The 23,082-nt window shown below is 30.6% G+C and overlaps 1 protein-coding gene across 2 annotated transcripts in view; it reads right to left on the minus strand.

The window, feature by feature from the left end:
* LOC107448114 (pancreatic lipase-related protein 2) overlaps window positions 1-22,749 on the minus strand; it is a 41,127-nt gene extending 18,378 nt beyond the window's left edge. Inside the window, exons 1-4 of one of the 2 annotated variants that reach the window (XM_071186082.1) lie at window positions 22,014-22,749; window positions 20,652-20,744; window positions 7,597-7,853; window positions 2,930-3,076 (exon numbers count right to left, since the gene is read on the minus strand). In XM_071186082.1, coding sequence (XP_071042183.1) covers window positions 2,930-3,076; window positions 7,597-7,853; window positions 20,652-20,744; window positions 22,014-22,071 — 555 coding nt within the window. In that variant the 5' untranslated portion in view covers window positions 22,072-22,749. Of the gene's footprint in view, window positions 1-2,929; window positions 3,077-7,596; window positions 7,854-15,629; window positions 15,781-20,651; window positions 20,745-22,013 lie in introns of those variants that run through there. The other variant, XM_071186083.1, reaches the window with a different exon arrangement.
* Window positions 22,750-23,082: the final 333 nt, after the last annotated feature.

The following is a 23,082-nucleotide window of genomic DNA, read 5'->3' on the forward strand; positions in this document are numbered from 1 at the left end:
ACACATATTTGTAACGTAAATGGTAAAATTAAGCGTTACTTTCTTTTAAAAAATTTTAAAACTTTTCCTCAAAAAAATTATTTTTCGATGTTTTTGACATATTTTTTTTAAATTTATGAATTTTACAAATTCTAGTTAACTTTTTTTCCAAACTTAAGTAACTAGATATCCCATTTCAAAATTTCCCAGTACCCAACTGAACTAACTAGATTTCTTTTTCCAAACTAATGTATGTTAGGTATTTCAATTTCCTGATAGGAAGCGGATTTCACTTTTGAACACTGGATAAATTTTGTAAAAGTCACTACAAATTACTGCAAAAATCTGCATGAAAGAGGTAGTTTTAAAATTAACATAATTTTAAACTCTTTTTATATGCAAATATTGAATTTTGTTTTTCTGGTTTAGTGTTTAGATATTTTCATTCACTATTTCAAAGAATTTTGTGACATTTTCCAGCATTTCAGAGTTAAATATATTAAAATTTATCACTTTTTAAATTGAAAACAAAATTTTTTTCTTACATATTTTTTAATGAAAATTAAGATTAATTTAAATTTTTGATTTCCTCAAAATGTTCTTTTAAATCATTATTTATTTTTGTTAAATTATGTTACTTATTTTTGTTATTTATATTTTTTTATGAACTTTTGATCTTATGATCGTGTCTTCACGTTCTAGAACTCAATCTTAAAGGTTCGAAAGGGGACTTCCAATATGCTAATTAATGCAGACATTATTTTAAGTTATGAAATCAAACATAAAAGTATATTTTTTCTCAATAAGAATATCCTTTTTGGCCTAACGGATTCTGGTTTCTGTGTGCAAACTATAGGGGGAAGCCGCAATCTGGGAAGTATAGTCTCCGTAGCTTGGTCAGGAGGGAGATCCAAAAATTGGACTAATTAATGTTAATTTTACTTTTTTGGTACTATTTCTCGAGAAATTGAAACATTTTTGCATACAATTATACAATTCATTTTTGTTTAATAATTATTTGATAATTATAAAATTATTATTAATTAATANAAAAATAGTGTATTATTGTGTGCAAATTTTAAAACTGGCTTTTTCTCAAAATCAATATTCTGGTAAATTTTGTGTTTTCGAAATGCTCCATACGTTTTAATTTTTATCTGTTTTTAATTATATTTCATCAAATTGCTCGTTATACATGTCTAAATGAAGGTTGCGATGCATTATAGGTTTAACTCGAGCAAAAAAAATTTTTTAGTCACAAATGAAAATTATTATGTAATTATTTTAGTTAAAATTATGTGTTCCTTAATTGTTTTAAAATTAAATTTGTTTAAAAGTTATGAATTAACGCAACTTTTGTTTAGAAATATAATAAAAATCTTGCAACAAAAAATTAACTTTCTGCTTTGCTTTTCAGAACGCATGGAGCATTTCAAATATTTCCTTTTTTGGGTATTTTAAAAAAATTAAAATTTAATTTATTTTTAAACTAATTGAACAATCGTCACCAAACTTCATTCTTAGTCTGTTTAAGATGCAACAACTAAGTGTTGTAAATTTTAAAATTGTAGCTCAAAAATTGAAAAAAAGAATTTTTTTAACGTCCTTTGTACCCTTAATGCTTTTTAAATAGAAAACAAAATTTTTTTATTGCATATTTTTTAATGAAAATTAAGATCAATTTAAATTTTTAATTTCTTCAAAATGTTCTTTTAAATTGTTATTTATTTTTGCTAAATTATGTTATTTTTTTTTTGTTATTTTTTTATTAACTTTTGATCTAATGATCGTGTCTTCACTTTCTACGACTCAATCTTAACGGTTCGAGGGGGGACTTCCAATATGCTAATTGATGCACACACTCTTTTAAGTTATGAAATTAAACATAAAAACGTATTAAACGTATTACAGGAGTGAGATCAAAAAATCGGACTAATTATTGTTAATTTTACTTTTTTGGATTTTCGTTATTTCTCGAGAAATTGAAACATTTTTGCATACAATTATAAAATTCATTTTTGTTTAATATTTTTTATATAATTATAAAATTATTATTAATTGATGAAATAATTATCAATTAATAAAAGTATAATTATAATTATAAAATTACAATTATAAAATTATAATTATAAAATAATAATTATAAAATTATAAATTTAAAATTATAATTATAAAATTGTAATTATAAAATTATTATTTATTTTGTTAAATAATTATTTATTTTTATCATTTTATTTAAAAAGAGTTGAAAAATTTTGCATGAAATTGTCTTTGGATAAACGAATTTTACAATTGTGAGCAAAAGTTTTCAATTCGCTAAAAAATTTCTTAAGATACAGCGGAATACATAAAAAATAAAAATGACATTAAGGGGTCCGAACTTTGGATTGCTCTCCAGATCAAATTATAGGGACGATATTTTCCAAAATGCGGCTACCCCTTATATTTTGGGGTTCAGAAATCCGAATTCATTGACAACAAGGTCATTAATTCAGAGGAAGTACATTTTTGTGCTTAAATTCATAACTTAAAATATCGTCTGCACTAACAAATTAGCCTATTTGAAGTCACCGGCACGGGCTATGAAGATTGAGTCCTCTAGCGATTATTAGATTGATTAGATACGATTATTAGATCAAAAGTTTTTCCACATTGGTCTGATTCTCTTTGAAGCACAGTATATATGCAGGCAAGAGAAAAAAGAGAAGTCAAGTTGCCAAAATCCACTTGATTTTAAATGAGTGTCCCGTTTCAATAATAAGGCAATATATAGAGAAAAGTGTTTATAACTGACTACTACTCGGAAAATTCAATAGTATCAAATATAATTTAATTAAATTTAAATATATGACTTTGTTTATTTCTTTAACTTTTCCAGGTGTTCGTGAATTGAATTCGTTGAAATAAAGACAGTAAAAAAAATATGGATAATATTCAACTTGTACCAAACCATTATAAAATGAAGAAGTTTAGCTGTATACGCTCCGACCAATCTGGCGTTGGCTGCTGCTTGAGCTGGAGTACCGCTTGCTTCACGTGACCAGTCTATTAAGATTACATTGTAAGAGGAATACTTCAAGAGCTCTTGCATTATACCCTGTAGGAATTGAAAAAGAACTGTTACATTCTCAAAGTGCAACGGTCTGCGATTTTCCAATCCGGTGACTTTTAACAACTCGCTCTTCTGCTTGGCATTTTCGTAAATAACTTGATTCGTGACTTCTTTTTATAGTTTAGGTAACAAATTTTTAAAGAAATGAAAACTTGCATTATAATTGGATCTAACTGCTGCCTAGAGGAAAACCTCCAAAAAAGGGAGCGAGTCGTTAAAAGTTGCTGGATTGTAAATTAGCAACCTTAAATAATGTTGGGTACTCGGTGGAAATTAAAAATTTTCCCCAATCCAGTGCAGGATGCACGACAAAAATTTTATTTGTTTCATGACCCACTCCGGGCACTTTGTAAAATTTGGATTTATTATCAGGACCGGTATTATAGTATTTATGCAAAATAATATTAAAATTGTATAATTTTCTGCTGAACAAATATCACAAAAAATATAGTTGGTACCCTTTGGGGCATTCTAGAGTTCTCAGTTATATTCTAGAACTGTCAGAAATTGAGCTCGCAGTTTGGACGATTCGGCAATCCTTGAGCTGTATTAAGTTCATTTTTTGAATCATTTCGTCATAAAATCACGTGATTTGTAATGAGCACGAATTCTAAAATATATGAGAAATTTTTCACCTACTCGAAACTTAATCATAATGCATTGTGGGAGATTGTTGACTGGAATAACGAAACAAGAATAAAGATTAGAATATCAAAAAAAAGCGTCGAAATTGGTCAGTCAAATATGGTGGTCAAAGGGTTGGCCTTGTACCAGGAAGATCACGTGTTCAAATGCGACCAATGTTACAAGTGCAATTCATTTCAGGGTTCTATTTGTCCTCCTTGTGTTACTGTGTGGGGGGGGGGACATGGATCCATTTGCATGGTGCCTATGATAAAGTGATTTCTAGAAATGTTAGTGCATTATATTTTTACCGGAACTCTTGCACGAGAATGGTGTGTTTAAGCACAGTAAGTCCATGTTCGGTGACCATCTCCTTGCATGTTTGATTAGCGCTCTTGTTTGGGTAAGCACTTGACTTTCTACGGTCTAACTCGTCTTTTTAGTTGCAGTTCTTTTATCACTCTTAAAAATTTTAATTTGAAAATCAGGTTTACTATTTATTTACAGGAGAAAATATATTTTTTTAGAAATTTTATTTTATATTATTTTATTTTATTTTTTTATTTAATTTTATAGAAAACGAAATTTCCAGTAAAATTGTTTTGGTTTATTTAATTTGTTTTATTAAGTTTCAATTAATAGCGTCAATCTTACTTAGATTCTGTAATTGGGTACTTGACACTCGAGGAGAAGAATATTGTGAAAATCACATGGTAGTGTCAAATCACGAGATTGCGAATGGCATAGTTGTTTTGCTTTGATAGAGCTTTTAGTCTTGATTTTTCCCCCCGCTGAATCAATTTTATACCTGTAAGCAATGTCACGCGTGTGTGGCATGTGGTGCCTATTGTGACAACCTAATTGGTTGCTGAATCGTGGCATAAACGAACGTCACGATTTACCCAAGCATGACGTCGCTTGTAGGTATCCATTTGCAGAAACTTTAGAAGCATCGGGTTGAACTAGATCAGATGATTTTCAGAAAACAACGAAATTGTGATGTCAGGTGTGATGTTTTCGCTGTAATTACTTACTTTACAATATTTTAATTTATTAATAACATTTTAAATTAATAATAAACTTTATTTCAAACGACGTACAAATGTGTTTTCTTATGTTTCAGGTATTGTATTTTACTCGATGAGTCAAGTTCACTACCAATAAATTGCGTAAATCTTTACAAGGTGTGCAGAACTGTACAGATACAGCCAATACTGGCTCCTTTATTGCATTAAAATAAACAAATTCTTCACGAAAAAACCCTCTTATTTTTCCTTTCTGATGAAAATTTATAAAAAATTTTAAAAGTTGAAGAAAATACGAATAAGTTTATAGAATTCTTTATAAAAACATCATAAATTGATTTTTAAATATTTGTAGTTGTAAACATATTTTTGACGTATATTATGCTTCATGCTTTCTCTTAGATATTCCTTAATTGTTTCAAACGACGATATTATAAATTAGCTTTACTAACTATTGAAAAAAATAGCTAATTAACATTGGCTTTACAGTCTCAGAAACACTGGTTTCACGATTAAGTTTAAAATGTATAAAATTTTCATTAAGATTGTATACAGAATAACCATTTTAAGATTACGCGATTTCCCCTCTCCGTTACCATGCTATCGATTTTTATCCACGCCAGAACATTATTATTATAATAATATACAGTTATTGTTTATTGGTACAACATACACTAGCAGGTTCTGATGTTCTCAATGAAATCTTATTAGTATTTGTCAAAAGGATAGACAAAAATCACAAAGAAGAACAGCATGAAGGAAAACAGCAAAATTCAAATCCTTAGCTCCAAGCTTAGTAGAACGCTGCTTGGTGAGGAAGGTTCCATATACAGTTATGAGTTTTAGATGTTCCGTAACTTCCATGTGAATAATGTATGTACAATCCACCGAAGAAATAAAAACGCTCTACTTAGAATAACTTTTGTTCTAATGATCAGATTTTCACGTTCTAGAAATCATTCTTAATGGTTCGAGGGGATGACCTCAAATATGCTAATTAATTGATGCAGACAATATTTTAAGTTACGGCATCAGACACAAACACGTACTTCCTCTGAATACACATCCATCCCCAACAGATTCGGACTTATAACCCCTCAAAGTAAAGGGTGTAGCCGTAATCTGGGAAATAGCGTCCCCATAGTTTGGTCAGGAGTACGATCCAAAAATTGGACCCCTTAATGTCAATTTCACTTCTTGTGTATTCCGCCATATCTGGAGAACGTTCTTAGCGAATTAAAAGATTTTTTCATTCAATTATAAAATTCGCTTGCTTTGGTTAATATTTATCATTTAATTATGAAATTAATATCGGTAAATATTTATTATTTTTTATCATTTCATTTAATAAAAATCAAAAAGTTTTTGAATTGTTAGGTATACATATTTTAAGTCATTTTAAAGTATGATGCAAAAATTGTATACCTTACAATTTAAACATTTTCCACTCGTGTTTAATAAAACAATAAAAAATGTTAAATATTTACTGAAATTTATTTTTTGCATGAATTATCTTTGGATAAACAAATTTTATAATTGAGTGAATTTTTTTAAAAATTCACTAAAAAAGTTCCCGAGCCATGTTAAAATATGCAAAAAGTAAAATAAAAATTAACGGGTTCAAATTTTAGACCATTCACTCTCCTAAGTAAACTGTAGGGACCATATTTCCGACATTGCTGTTACCCCCTTTTATTTGGGGGGAGTCAGAAATCAACATCCGTTGAAAAAAAGGTATGCTTATTTAGAGAAAATACTTTTTATGTCTGATTTCATAATTTAAAATATCGTTCCCCGTCAACTAATTAGTATATTTCAGGTCACCCCCTTGAATCATTAACACTAGAAAGACTGAAACTTAGTATATACCTATATTCCCCAAAAGCAGTCAAAATGACTGCATTGTGAAAAAATAACTTAACTGTAAAGAAATTTGTTTAATCAGTTTTCAATACTTTTATATTATTTATATTTGAGCAACAAATTATTAGTAAATATTAACAACAAAAAAATTTACTTCACTTGCAAAAAAAATTATGCATTATTATTTGTACATTTTCTGCAAATGAAAAAGCAGTTAAAAAGCAATCAAAATGACTTCCTTGGGCAATCTAGTGTTAAGAATGAGTCCTAGAATGTGAAGATCCGAACATTAGATCAAAAGTTGTTCTGGGTGGTTAGTTTTTCATTGGCGCACTGTACATGGTAGGTTGTTTTACTGTTTAACATCGCACAAGATCTGCACAATTGGTTATTGGTGACAGATCAGATGGGTGATCCTGTTTAGCCTCAGGGAAACATCCCTGAGGATAAGCAGGAGACTGCCTACACACGTCACAGCCAGTTTTACAAATACAACACTTTCACACCGCATACATCCTCGTAACGTAATTTTGCCGATAAAGTGCCTCCAGAGGTATTGATGCCGTGTAAATAAAAAAAAAAAAGCGTTGTTGCCTGTCACATCGTTACCAAGGCGACTAAGGTAAAAAATGTGACCTTGAGAATTTTATTCATACGATTTTAATTACAAGAAGCATATTAAAGAGTAAAAGACAACAAAGACAGTTCAAAGTGAAAATTGTTATGATGTAAATTAATTTCAAGATGTATTAATTTTATCCTTAGAATCGCGAAGCTTTCTAACTCATTTAGATTGTATCAAGTTAGCACGATATTATATTGCATTGTATTTAACATTGTATGAAGCATCTAGTTGGTTGTATTTAACAAGTAGCTCTAATTAAAAAGAAAGAAAAGTTAAAAAAAACTACAAATTTTATAACATTGTTAAATTAGCAAGTAAGTAATACTGTAAAATCTGTAAAGATAATAAAATTTGTAAAGTTTCCTTACTGTGAGTGATTTTGGATGACCTGTATACCCATGAACGAGTACTTTTACTGTTGAATTATCTTCGAAAGGAGACTTTGACAGTGATTCTGCTGTTGGTTTCAGATCATAGGGCGTCTGTTTATTGGAACGTGTATGCAACAGAAACTTTGTGTGCAGTTCTTGTGGCGGTACACTTACTGGTCTGTACAGAGGATGGTACCAAGGAGGACCGGTATAGAAACATCCCAAATCACCGAAACATTTTGTCGTGAAATTCACTGCAAAAAAGAAGTGACATTATTAAACATTCGACGTAAAATCTTTCCTTTGTTCATTGGTATTTAATGAAATTGTTTAACCAAAAGTTCCAATGAATTGTGAACCAATGAGTGTGTTAATGAAATTGTTCAACCAAGCATTCCAATGTAAATTGTTTAATAAATTGCGCCAGTGTTTTGAAAAATGGAGGCTTTTGAATGAAATAAATTTATCTATAATACAATATATCATATTGATTACAACACGTGGTACATCCAGATGTACTACATAATAAAAGTATGAAAGTGATTGTTAAATAATAAATGCTAAAATGCATAGCTGTGTTACGAAAACGTTGTTGAAAAAAAAAGAATTTTAACATTTGTTAGATTTATAACTTTCCTTGCATGCAATATTTAACCCTTTTAAGACCTCGATACCTCCATGGCGCATGGCACCCTCCATGTAGTGACTCTTTCCGACACCGGCAGCTCATGATGACATGGACGTGATTTCAATTTGGAACGTTCTATTTTGATTTTTTAAGTAACCTTAAAAAAATGGTTTTTGAGTTAGTTAATAATTTCGAGTAATATCTCACGGAAAATAAATCTGCAATATTTGAATCTAAATTTATTATCACCCAAATTACTTGAAATAGTATCGATTTGTATTGATTATTTTTTCGTTTAAATTTTAATAAATTTTTTATCGTTTTCTTACTAAGTATTTTGAATGATAAATTTCATCTAGAATTCAGCTACTCTGTTTTTAAGTTACATATTGAAATTCGTATCGAGATCTTGCAATTATAAAATTTTATTGTGTGGTATGTCATCTTAAAGTAATGAGGACCTGAGGAATTTTTAGAATTGTTTTTTTTTTCGCAAGCATTCTTTATTTTGCCTTTATTAGTTTATATATAATAATTTTTATTCGAAGCTAAAAATTTTTAATAGAAATTGTTGCTTGAAAAACTTTTTTTGAAAAATTAATGATATAAAAAGCAAATTTTCTTAAGGAAAACACTTAAAAACTTGAAAAAACGACCCAGAAGATTGGAAAACTAAATTGAAGTAATATGATTCATAAAGCTATAGAATGTAAAGTTTAAATAGGCCTTTCATCTTATATCATTAAATTAAGTATAACGATTACGCAGGCATTAGATTTTAACTCTAATAAGAAGATACATATTTTTTTCTGTTTATTTGCAAATATTTTTCCGATGTGTTTTGGACATTCCTTCTCTAAAATAAAAAAAAAGAGATACCATTTTGTTTTCGCTTGCATAAGAAAGCATATCAAACAATTTTCTACTTCAAATTTTATAGCCTACAATAAAGAAGGAACGTCACAATGCTACGTGCTTCATTAAAGACGTCCCCAGAGCAACTGAATGACTTCATATATCAACTGAATGACTTCATATAACTGAATGACTTCATAATCGTAGCTATTCGTCTAATACAATAACGCCCTCTATAGTTCGTTGCGATCGCGAATTGTTTCTGATACAAGGACTAGAGTTCTTTTAGTTTTTAAAGAAACTTAACTTTAATTTTCACCTATAAAATGTGTTTTAAAAACTTAAAATTACGTAATGCTCAGAAAATAAATTGATTGAATGAATTTATAATACTTTCATTTAGTTTCTATTTTTATGAATACTCATTTTACCAGCAGTAGTTGCTTTGAAGTTTTGAAATGCAATCTTAAACTAACTCATATTATTTTATGACCGTCGTTAAACAGCGGACCCAAATTTTGAGTTTACGACTACTAGTACTCAACTTTGTAGCCTCGTAATTTTGAATCCAATCCAGAAGACAAGGAAACTCCTGGTTCAAGTATTGGGATAAATTTGTCTTAGTGTAGGACTTTGTTGATGGAACTAACACGTATTTGCGTTACATGGAGAGGAAGACCACGAGAATCCTCCACAGTTAGCCTAGCGGCAAGGGGATTCTAACCCAAGATCCGTCTAACACGGAGAATATTTCACGTCAGCACTGTGGGGTCGATGCATCCCGGATGCGGAATTTGTATCTACCAGCCATCGCTGGGATTCAAACCAAGTTCACCCCATAGGAAGGTGGACTCTCTATCCCCTGAGTCATGATAGTAATATTAAATCGTCACAAATTAACTTTTTATCACCCATACTAAAGCTAGTTTGACCATCTGCATCCCATATAGCAAAAATTCTTCCGTAGTAGCTCCCACGGAGGAATCGCTCAACCTCCCCCGGAGCTCCCGACTTTTCCCGAATTCCTCCCGCGGAGCTCCTCAGTAATGCAAAATGTCCGCACCTTTCAATTCCTCAGTTCCTCCGGCGGGCTTCCCGAAAGTCACTCCATAGGAGGAGCCGAGGAAGAATGATGAGGAAGTTTCAAGGTCTCATACTTTCCGATGGCTTTCCCCGGGCAGTCTCCTAAGGAAGAACTGAGGAAGTTTCAAGGTCGCATACTTTCCTCGGGTACTCTCTTTAGGAAGTGCTGAGGTAGATTTGAATCTTATGGCTTTCCCTTAGGCTACTAATACATATAATTATACTTACTAATACATCTACATTATTAGATTCCCAAAAACTCCAAGTTGTTTGTGGAAATCAAACGATGCGGCTTAGAAGGGGCAATAGAAGGAAAGACTTGATATCAAAATAATAAACAAGTTCCCTCACTAAAGCCCCACTGAGCCAAACAAAATAATAAACAAAATACAAACAAAACACATACAAAATAATAAACTATCGTATCTTTAAAATAATACTCTTTTTATTAACAGACATTTCTTATTATATCAAAGATAAAATCGGAGAACAAGTATGTTACTAGGCCTAACTCAGTAACGTGGAAATCATTAACTACTTTAACACAGATAATTAGAATTATAAAATGTGGTAAACGTTTAAAATACATAGATACAATATTATAAACTGAAAAAAATTATTCAAAACGATTAACTTACTTTATTTACTGAATCATAAATGAAGAGCTCAAAATTACAACAGTCAACATAGCTACACTTGATTACACCTGTAAGCAACAAACTATGTATACCTCCGCGCAATTTCTTCAGCAGGGTTACTTTTCAAAAATTCTTTGGTGAGAATTAAATTCTAGTCAAGCACATCTAGCGCATGCGCAATTGCTCAGCCGGTTGCACGCACAGACATAAGTAATTATGATGCTCCTACGGAATAACCAGGGAGAAAAATCCATTGGATTGATTTCTAACGGATGACCGGTGGAGGAATATCCGTAGGCGATGTTTCCGAAGGACTTCCTACGTATCGTTATCCGTAGGAATGTTAGAATGGAATTTCCCTCGGCTTTCCCCTATTTATCCGCGCCTTCCCTCGGAAGAAAGGGATGCATTTGGGAGGTCCTAGGGAAAGGTTTCGGAAGATGAGTGCTATATGGGATAATTACAATTTAAATATTTGCGACCTAGGAATCATGTAATAACTAAGGATTATATTAAAATTTTTCAAATTTACTCACCGTGGTTATAAACATCACCCGGATACAGATTATTTATATTTAAATTATTACTTAAAGCTGTACTAATTAATGATGCTGCAATAATTGTAGTCAGCTACATTTTTACTAAACGTTTAACATTTTAAACTAAAACTTAAATTTGTTAAGTTTGTAAAATAATGTAGGAGAAAAATTACATTACCGACAGAAAAAAAATTGCTCGGATTTCTTTTAAATGCAAAGCCTTAAATTTAAATGACTCCAAAATGAAGTTTAATTGTTTCTAAATGCATCGCTCAAGGGCTGCAATAGCGGCACAATTAAAAAAAATCCTGTTTTGAGATAAGTGGGTTTAAAATTTTCATTGCTAAGGAAAATGCATAAGAAATGCTTTAGTTTGCTTAAACAAAGATTACCTTCAAGTTGAATTATGAGTTGTGCTAGTATTGTTGCTGAAAAGATTGTGTATTTTCATATTTACACCTGTTCTTTACCCAAAACGCATTAATTTTCAATGTGGAAGATAACGGAAAAGCAATGCAATGTGATCATTTTAAACTTTATATAATCTTGCCGGGAAGAATTATCTGGGTTTTATAACAGACAAATAACTTAAACTAGGAAGCTTCGCCCCCTACTCGCTGGCACTCGCCAACCCCCGGGAACTGCTTCCGCAGTTCATTTCGGATTGCTTCGCAATCCAATGCTCGATATGCTCGCTCATTGGATACGTTCTTAACGTCTAGCTTTTGTATACTTTTTAGAATACTGAAGTTCCGAAAACTTTTCACTGTAGAAAATTCTAAACCTATACATTTTAATATTAATTTGAAATTGCAATTGTTTATTCACCCACGGATCCTATGGAATTAGAGATGTATGAGAGAATAATGGAAGCTTACGGGAAAATAAACAGTGAAGCAAACGAACTGCTTGAAAAAAGAAGAAACTATAACCAGCAAATCAAGTCTGAAATGCAGACTACATCAGCGGAAGTCACTGACACGGAAATTCATGAAAGCGGCCGGCTTTTGGAGCAGACAGTGAGTGTGTCATTCGTAGATTTGGAAAGTTCATCCAAAAATATCACCGAGCCCCCTCTCAAAAAACGAAAACGTAAAAAGAGAAAGAAAAACAAAGCTACAAAGCCTGTTGAAAATTTATCCACTACTACAAATATCAGCCCTCCACCACTACTAGATGTCGCCACTTCCTTGCAGCAATCTGACAACGAAGAAAATCCTGACTTGACCCAACCCATGGAGGATTATAATTCAGCTGCGGCTCCACCCACAATTTCAGAAACAGAACCACCAATCATGCATATCAAAGTTCTAGTCCGTGAACTCACAGCGTGTACCAATACAGATCATATCTCCCATAAATTGGCCAAGACAGGCATTATAACAAGCAAAGTGATTCAGTTTAAAAGAAAAGTGGGTTGTATATACTTACGCTATCATCAACATTAAACACTCAATTTCAAATTTCTACTGATCATCAATGTAAATATCACAGATTAAGTTTGTATATCATGTTTCCATATCTAATCATGGCTAATTTCAATTTTCTTTGCAATTCATGTAAATCTTAGATCTAGTTGTACTTTCTAATCATGGCAATATTATTATGTAACCATACTGTGACATAACTCAAAATGTCTGTATACACTGCATTATTTTCAGGATGGATGGGTTAGAGGCCGCTGCGCGGCCTAGGCACCCAATTTATTTTAAATAAAGGAAAGGAAGGATTCTGCTTAGAGGTACCTTATGATGGATGAAGGTCAATATGGTCGATAATTTTATTCCCCACAATAGTGACCTGTGGACGTGATATGAACTGGATAACATGATGGGAGGTATGGTCCACATTAAACAGTTGATTTGCTTAATATAAACTGCTCAATGAAAAAAAATCCGATGAAGTAAATAATGTCTCCCGGTAATAATAACAATATTGAAAAAAAAAATAATGAGCATAAATGCTATAAGCTAAAAATGAAGAAAAAAAAAATTAGCGAAATGGTATAAAAAATTGAGAGAAAAAATGAGCGAAATGCTATAAATAAAAAAAACGAAGAAAAAATATTATGAGCAAAAATTTTATAAATAAATAAACTGCAATAATCAACTAGTGGTATTCGTTCATCGAATAAATTCTGAAAATCAGAATAAATTCTGCAATGGGAGTAATGTGGCGTAACTACCACTATTTCTATCATGAGGTATCTTATGATAGATGAAGGTTGGCATGGTCTATAACAGGAGTTTCCAACTGGCAGCCCGAGCTTTTTTTGTGGCCCGCGAACTAAAATAACTATATTAGTTTTCATTGAGGACAATTTTCGTAAAAAGTCCATAAGGGCTTAAAATACTTTTTTCGTTAAAAAAAAAAAAAAAAAAATTCGTTTTCTGTGATTTCACATACAAACAGTGCAAAAAAATTTATTTCTCAGGCTTTGCGTCCTAGAAAGTATTTATTCAAATACAAAAATAATCGTGTATGTTGCTCTCTTTTTTCTTTCTTTTTTTTTTTTTTTTTTTGTAATCTGTGAATATAATTTAGCATATGGGTATCAGAAATTTTCACGAAGAAATTCTCCAATTTAACTTTTTGAAACCACTCATTTTGGACGAAATCATTTATATTTGTAAATTTTAAAGCGCATAAAAGAGGGAATGAATATCATCTTTTATTTAAATTCCTTGAATTGAATATCGCATGAGCGGAAAAGAAGAAAAAAAATTAATTTCAGATGCTCGAGAATTTTTTAGTTGTTGCTATAATTCCTAATAAGTCGAAAAAATGCTAATTTATCACAGAATTAAATTTGAAAGTAAAAAAAAATCTTGTCACTAAGTTTCAGATTAAGCGAAGATTCAAATGATACGTAACACGCATTATTCGTAATGCTTGTTATTTTTTTTCTTTTTATATTAAAAAAACTTTTATAAAAATCCGACAGCAATATTTAATGTTCTTTTAAACATAAAAGAGTCTTATATAAAGTTTTGAAAAAGTTGTGGCCCACCATTTGACTGGTGTTTTTAATTGCGGCCCCCGGCCTCATGTAAGTTGGAAACCCCTGGTCTATAATTAAATCCTCACACATCTTCATTTTCACAAAACTGAGGCTTTTCTCCATGTTGACATTCTGCGCCATTTTCGAAATACGCGCAAACGGTGCGGGCTTTAGATAGGTTAAACTTGACCAAACAATCATGAGTAACAGTTGCAAACTCACAGCAGTTATAAAAATGGAATATTATTTGCAAAAAAAAAAAACATAATTTCATATTACGAGGGAGCTTTCGAAAAACAACCTTAAAATGTATAACTCATATGAGATGGTTGATGAGAGAAAAATATATTAGATGAAATGATATCATTATATGAGACAATATTTATTGATATGGTAAAATGATACGATAATAAGAACTAATATACATTAACATGATAAAACGATATTAATAGATGAAATGAAATAATGTAATTTGATATAATCTAGTTCGAATAGTTTTTTTTTTTATCTTGTATGATATGAATTTTCCATAATTCAATTTAGAATCATATTAATTTTCAATGTATAAAGTAGTGAAAAGTAATCCTACTTATAACTGAAATAATGTCAAGGATAATTTCTAACGTACGAAAGTTTATAAATGGATTAGAAAAATTGAAAAAATTTAATGTTTTATGAAAATTTAAAAATACTAATTTTTTAAAGTTTCATATTTCTAGAAATATTATTCGACACATGTGTTTCCAATTTTAAAATTTTTCATTCCAAATTACGAAAATTAATATTCAGCAGAAATTTGTAAGCTTTACAATTCGAAACGTATTCAACCATTAGTAAAAAAAAAAATAATGAAAACTAATTTTTTTTTACATAAATTTATCTTTTGATAAACATATATTATAATTGTACACAAAAACGCTTTAGATTTTATTAAAACGTTTTGCTTAAGAATCACAGCCCCTCATCAATCCCGGTGATTGTTTCAAAATAATTGTTATTTCATGGCATTAAAAAAATATTTTCTTACGAAATTTGAAATTTTATTCCTAAAATGCTAAAAATATTAAAAAGAATTCGGCTTGGTTGGAATGTATACTTATATTATTGCAATAAATTTAATTAACATGATAGTAATAATAAATCTTCAGAAATTAACTTTTATCATCCATACAAAAGGTAATTTGAACACCTGCATAACTCTAATTTAAATATTTTCAAACTAATTATCATGCAATAAATATTATTTATATTCTAGTTTCTTTTTTTTTAAAAAAAAACTTACTTACTGTAGTTATAGGCATCGTCCGGATACAAATTTTCTACGCTTACTTTATCTTTTAAATCATCACCCAAAGTTATACAAACTAATGACGCCGTAATAAGTAAAGTCAGGCACATATTTGCTCAACTTTTATTATTTAAGACCCAAACTGAAAAAAATTTGAAAAGTTGTATGACAGGTAAAAAAATAAATTCTTTTTATTATGTTTCTAAATTGCTGTGTCATAATTTAAAATGATTCCCGAATGAATTTTATTTATTTCAGAATCCATAATTTATTATTTATTATTTCTTATACCGCAAACTGTTTAAATGAAATAACTGTATTTGCGCATATATTTGAGATCAATTTAGTTTTTAATGTGCAAGGTAACGAAATATAATCTAAGGTATAGATGAAGCAAGATTCAGTTCAAATATAATATATGCACATGTTTAAACGCATATATTTGGAATTTATTAAGTTTTTGTCTGTTCTCGCGGAAAATAATTTTTATTTTTATTTTTCAAAAATTGCCTCATCATAAATTTAAATGATTTTTAATGTATTTTTTTTTTGTTGCTTTTAAATGTAAAACTTGCCATTAGTTATGTATGAGATTGTTGTGGAAATGAAAACAGATAAGATGAGTTGATAGATAAAAGGAAAATAGATAAGATGATATGATATCATTATGTGAAATAATGTAGATTGGTCTGATAAAATTATATCAATCGATGAGTTGAAATAATGTAATTTCATATAATCTATATTCAATAGTAATTATTTTATCTAGAATAATATTAATTTTTTATAATTTGCTCTAGAATTAGATTAGTTTTTTATAATTTGCTCTAGAATTAGATTAATTTTTTATAATTAGATCTAGAATTATATTAATTTTTAATGTGTAAAGTAATGTTATAATTCTGTTATGTAATAATTCTGTTAAAATAATATTTGTATCAAAGATGATTGATGGTGCGTATGAGTGTATGGAGAATCAGAAAAATTTAGGAACATTATGTGAAAAATTAAAAAATTGAAATCTCTTAAAATATTATTCGACCAAAAATCCAACGACTTCAAATTTTGGAATTTTTCATTTAAAATTGCATTATTTAATATTGTGTAAAAATTTGTAAGCCTCACAATTTAAAAAGTTTTCACCCGCTAGCTTCAAAAAAAAAAAACTAATTAACCATTTTCAAAAATATTTTTTAAATGGATTTATCTTTGGATAAACAGATGTTAAAATTGTACGCAAAAGCATTACGAATTGCTTAAAAGTCGTTGCCGCTCATCAACCTCAATGGTTTTGTAACACCTCATGAATAGCTCACCCCCGCATTTATTCATCTCCGGCATTCGAAGTCTCCCTACAAGTTCTAAAAGTTCCGAGTTTAAGGAGTGGAGTCTATTTTTCTTATTTTTATTAATTTATTTTATCTGAGATTAGGCTTCATCTTTGAGATAAGAGATTCTGACGAAGAACGGACGCTGTATCGATTCAGAAAATATTTTTCTGGTGACTATTTTTGTTGTATTTGGGAGGAGACATTTATAATTTTGTCAATGAACACAAGAAAGCAGTGGCGGCTCTGGAGATAGAGCGATTCCCCTTCCAATGAGATGAATTGCTTTCGAATCCTAGCCGTGGCTGGGCGATATGAATTCCGCACCCAGCTCGCATCGACCACACTGCTGACGTAAAACATTCTCAATGGTAGACGGATCACGGGTCCCCTTGTCGCCAGGCTAACGAGGAATGTTCTCGTAGTTTTTCCTCTCCATGTAACATAAATGCGGTTTTATTTAATCGAAAAATCCTCTAGGAAGGCAAATTTCTGCCATACTTGATCCAGGAGTACGACGGAATTGAAGATTTGTAGTCGTGAACCCAAGATTGGGCCGACTGTTCAACTACGGTTAGGAAGTAAAATATAAAATATGAACTCTATAGAACTGTGCATAAATTTGTAAATAGAATTACTTATTTCAGAAAATTCTACTAAAATAAACCAGCTTAGATAAGAGTGATTGTTTTGCCTTTCAAAATGTACCGAAATCGTCACATTATTATCTAATAGTATTTCATATATTTAGATCTATTGGTAAACAGAATTAGTTTATCTAAGTCATCATTTTTTAAAATACCATTTATATTGTTATGACATTTAACAGATATTTTTAACTGTAATTTATAACAGTATATCTATGTTATTTGCACAAAAATAATTGCTGCCACTCCCATTAAGTTGATCATTTCCGTCATGTTTTCTTTAATTTAATTTCGTATTATATTATATTTTGAGTTTGTGAATCTGCCAATTATATTTTATGTTCTTTTTTTATGTTTATAGTATTAAGTAAGAGACCCTATGATACGTTACATTTTAAGGGAATTTATACAATTTTCATCGTTAGGTTGAACGATTATGCTTTCAACAAATTTGTAAATAATATCTTATGTAAATAGGCCTATTATTTTGTGTGTTGTATTGTTAAATAAAGTAATTCGAAACGAAACAATTCTTGAGTCAGAACAAAGTGGCGTCCGTAACATGGACTTTGCACTCTGCATTTCGAAGTGTAATGGAACACGGTAAATTACGAACAAGATATTACTTTGTTAAGGATAAAACGGGTACGAGTAATTTTGAATTTTGACTACTTCTGTTATATCTTTTTTATGAAGTATTCTTTCATGTAGAGTTTATACGTTTGATTTGAATTAAGTTTACTCGAGATTTAGAATAAGTAGAAACTGAGGGCTTATTAAGTGAATTTAGTTAATATCGGTCTTAATATTATTTACATTAAGAATATGGATGCTCTTAAAATGCTGCCAATGCTTCATATACAGTGCTAAATGCTTCATATTTTAAAATATTAGATGACGGTATGAAAAAAAAGTACTTTGGGAAATTATCCTGTATTAATATGCAATTGCCATATCGTTGAGATGCGGATTTACGCAATTTAGTTTATATCAGAAGAAGTTCTTCTACCTTAAACTACTACAGAAAGTTGAAAGATCTACCCCCTACCATTGACGACATGAAACACAGTCGGGAATAAGGTGAATACTCCGTGGCAAGTTAAGGAAAAAAGACCATTGCGGTACAGAATTTAGGTATTCATCCACGACTGCATATAGTTCCGTTTTACTCCGTTCTCAAATTACACAACTGTGCTTTCGAAAGCAGTTTAAAAACTTTTAAAAGTTAAAAACGTCAGCCAAAAATGTAATCTTACGATATATATAGATATAGATATATTTTACGTGTTATCTTTTACGATATATATCATAGATTTTTTTAAAAAAGGTTATTTTTTCGTAGTAATACTGGAATACTAAACTAGGCAACATATTTCCTTAAATGAGGAGAACATTCCAACTTAAAAAAACATCAACTATGTGACGTTGCAAAAGCATTGGATTTGATTGGTTCACTAAAAATGGCTTGTCTTATGCTGGCATTCCCTTAACAAATGAAATGTAAAATAAAGAATTTTCAATTTTGTTTCACTGTAGAAGAAAATCGTCTGCAAAAAGCAATATTTATTATTCTTTCATTGGTTTCTTTAAATTAGAGTTGACGATGTTGATATACGTTCGCACTGGGAGCTTGGCATATATTTTGTGTGCAAATAGGTTCTTCTGGATAATGGCTTTTTCTTAACTTGCAACAGAGTATGATTTAGACATTCATGCAGACATTTTTCTATTTCTTTGGAAGCGTTTAATCCACATTTATGACCAACTAAGGAAGAAACAATTCTTTCTACCTATTTAAATTTAAGATAAAAAAAAATACTTTTCTGTTGCTGTGATAGGTCATAAAAGTAACAAATAGAAATAAAATGCATGAAAATAAGAAGTAGTTACAAATTTGTGATTAAGCTAAAGTGATGGCATTTTTCTCTTGCGTTCATGTCCTTAACTAATATTGNTCTACAATCTCAATTGCTGCTGATTTTTACTTTACTTTTGTTTTGGTAGTTAGTTAAAAATAATTTAAAGTCAGAATTAAAAATACTCAATGTACATTATTGTTGTATACATTCTACTGCAAGTGGGGGGCGCGATGAAAATTATGATTGAAAACTGGGCCGCGAATACTGAAAGGTTGAGAAACGCTGCCTTAACTAATATTGGAAATAAAAAAGTTGTTCAGAAAGTAGGTTATCTTTCTAGCTGTCAAATAACATTACAAATAAACTTCAAAATAACATATTTTAATATAACATAATAACACAAACATGTTTTATATAACTGTTCCTTTAACCTTCGCTGAAATATAATTTTCAAATGAAGAAATTCACACTTCCCTCATGTTACAAATAACTTTTAAAAAACTGACTCATCATTGTCTCGGAATAAACACTTTCGACAGTTTCTTTGTTTGTTTATGGTTAAAAAAGATTCTTTATAGACATAAGATAATTTTTATACATAGAGGGGAAAATATTCTTTCCTAAAGTTTGAAGTTATGTACAAAGATGAGGAGTGCATTTGCTAGAAATTACTGCAATGGTTAATATCGGAAAATGTCAAGTGTCCTATGTTCACAAATAAGAAGCAAAATAAATGTATACATCAACCAATAATTATAACCATCGTCGAACAGTCGATCCAATTCTGAGTTCATCAATATTCAACTCCGCAGCCTTGTAATAGTGAGCCTAATCCAGAAGACAAGGACAGCCCTTTATCAAATACTGGGAGAAATTTGTCTTCGTGGAGGACTTTTTTATTGAAATACCACCAAGTGAAAACCTCCAACGATGAGCCTGAATGCAAGCGGACTCTAACCCATGATCCGCTTACCACTGAGAATATTTTTATGTAAGCACTGTGGTCTGTGCAAGCTTGGGGAAAAATTCGTATCGATCAGCAAATTGCTGGGATTTGAACCCGGTTCACCTCATTGGGAGGTGAACGCTCTATCCTCTGAGCTACCACGGCTGAAACACTACTTATCATACAAATTCCATACAGGATGAAATTGATTAACCAATAAGTATTGAAATGAAAACTTACGAAGTGTGGTAGGTGTGCAGTGGCAACCTGGTTGACGATGATCACCGTTGGGGGAGAAGACGGCATGTCCAACCATTTCATCTCTGCAAGAGCCTTCAAAAGAGATATTAATATGTAATAGAATAGTTTAGCACCACGTGATAGATAGGAAAAACAGACAACATTTTCAGAACGGTTTAATTTGGCTAAACAATTGAATAAAAAACTTCGAAATTGGCAACCAGGATCAGTAGTGACTGCTTTAAGTACATGGATATCAAAGAACTATAAAATAAAAAAATCACCATAAAAAAGGTGATCGTAAAAAAAAAAAGAAACTATCAATACAAGCTAGACAATGTGCGAAACTATTTGATGACGACATCCCCTTTAATCGATTCCTGTAGGATTAAAGCATTCGTTTGGAATTTTAAGGTTTAGTATACACGTCAAGTTACTTTATCCTTTGACTTGGAATGCAACCTCCAGCGCTTTCGAGATAATAGTCGCAAACGCGCATTTATCGCTGAGGCAAGGAAACTCTGGTCAGGGCAGGTTTGTTTTTACTGTTTAGTTCAAATCCCTGAAATTAGTGAAATATGGATGCCTATTTAAATATAATGCGCAGTAAAGTGGATAAGCGACATATACTGCATATATTTTTTATTTACATACTTTATATACTAAATAATTTTTTTTTAAATACATTTTCAACAACCGTGAAAGAGGAATTAACCAGAAACTAGTCTGACAAGGTTGTCTAAATTATTCTCAACTGGGATACACGATTAATGGGTCCTTCAGATCTCCAGACCTGAATTCAATAGAAAACGGTTCGTAGTGATACCTTGGCCTACAAATCACTGCTTTGAGTTCTTCTCCATGATTATGATCTGTTACAAGTGTTATTCCGTGTTTATTTCTTGGTCTCAATTTCGGTGTCCATGTAAATTTATTTAAAAAACAAAATTGGTGCTGCTTAAAAAATACGAAGTATATGTATATTAGTGGTTATATAGTAACATATAAGCGAGAAGGAAAACGTTGTCGATGTTATATCAAATAACTAGTGAGAATGACGAGATTATGAACATCAATACCATTTTGCTTTTAAAACCATAATTGGTGCTGCTTAAAAAAATATATTTTCCCCATATAAACACAGGCAGTCCTGAAATACCTAACCGAAATTTCCTCTTCGACATCGTATTGGCTTTTCTTCAATACAACTCAACTCGAAAAAAATTGAGGCTCAATGAAAGAGTGAAAATCTAACCTTTCAGTATAAATTAAATCAAGTTTGGAGAATAACATCCGCGGTTTATCTTGTACTTCCGGATTACTTGGGACATACGAAATGAAATCTGGGCGTATGGTGCTTACCCTCAAAAATATGTATTCCTTTATTTGTCTGTATAACATCCATCAAAAAAGATAGCATCCCATCCTATCTAAACGAACTTCTCTGGGTGCATTATCATAGCATAGACCTGTTATATATAAGCCTACAAAAAGAGATAAAAACAAGTCATAAAATTTCATGTTAGTGTTCGAAGTTACCAATTTTTATGAAAGAGTAAGAGTAATTGTTTTAATAACGGGTATGAGAATGTATCAAACTGATTTGAAATATAAAAAATTAATAAATTTTAAAATGTAAGAATTTATTAAATTTTGTTTTTAAAAATGTATGAAATTATCAAATTATAAAATGCTGATTAAGTGCACAGATATTATTTAACTTTATTAAATTATATAAATACAAAAAATTCAATAAAGACGCAGGAAATTTTATAGTTTCTTGAAGATCTACGAATAGACCGTAAAATTTAAATTTTCAGTTAGAAACCAGTGACCGGTAGACTCTACTAGTAATCACTTTTATCTTAAGCCCAATGACTTAAGTTACTTTTTCCTCAGGTCAATACCGATACCTATTGGGTCTTTTTATTTAATAGCCAATTTTTGCTTTTCTTTACTTGGATTAAATTATATTTTCTTAAAAAATTCTATTTGAAATAATCTGCGGCTATAAAAAGTAAATTCAAAGATAAAAACGCAATGAATATGTGACAAAAGTTAGTTAACACGTTCACGCCGGGGTGACCCACCGGTGGGCCACGCTAGATTGTCTCATCTTGGCAGCATCTTGGTAACAATAAATTTCATTTTTTAGTTTTTTTCCCGGGAATAATAAAAATCCATAACTACCAATTGTGTTTAACGGATGCAATTTTTATATTGAATTGCTTCTTCGCCGTGATAAATTTCCTTACAGTGAATTGTTATTGTTGAGAATAGATTAACTCCTCCCGAATATTATCTAATATTGAAAATAGTTCTTCTACCAGTATTTTCTCTTTTCCCGGCGTGAAAGTGTTAAACATACTGAGTTGACTTCTTCGAACTAGAAAATTCAATGAGCAACAAAAAATATCGAAAAAGAAGGATT

Source organism: Parasteatoda tepidariorum, chromosome 10 (assembly GCF_043381705.1).
Source record: "Parasteatoda tepidariorum isolate YZ-2023 chromosome 10, CAS_Ptep_4.0, whole genome shotgun sequence".
NCBI classification, from domain to species: Eukaryota; Metazoa; Arthropoda; class Arachnida; order Araneae; family Theridiidae; genus Parasteatoda; species Parasteatoda tepidariorum.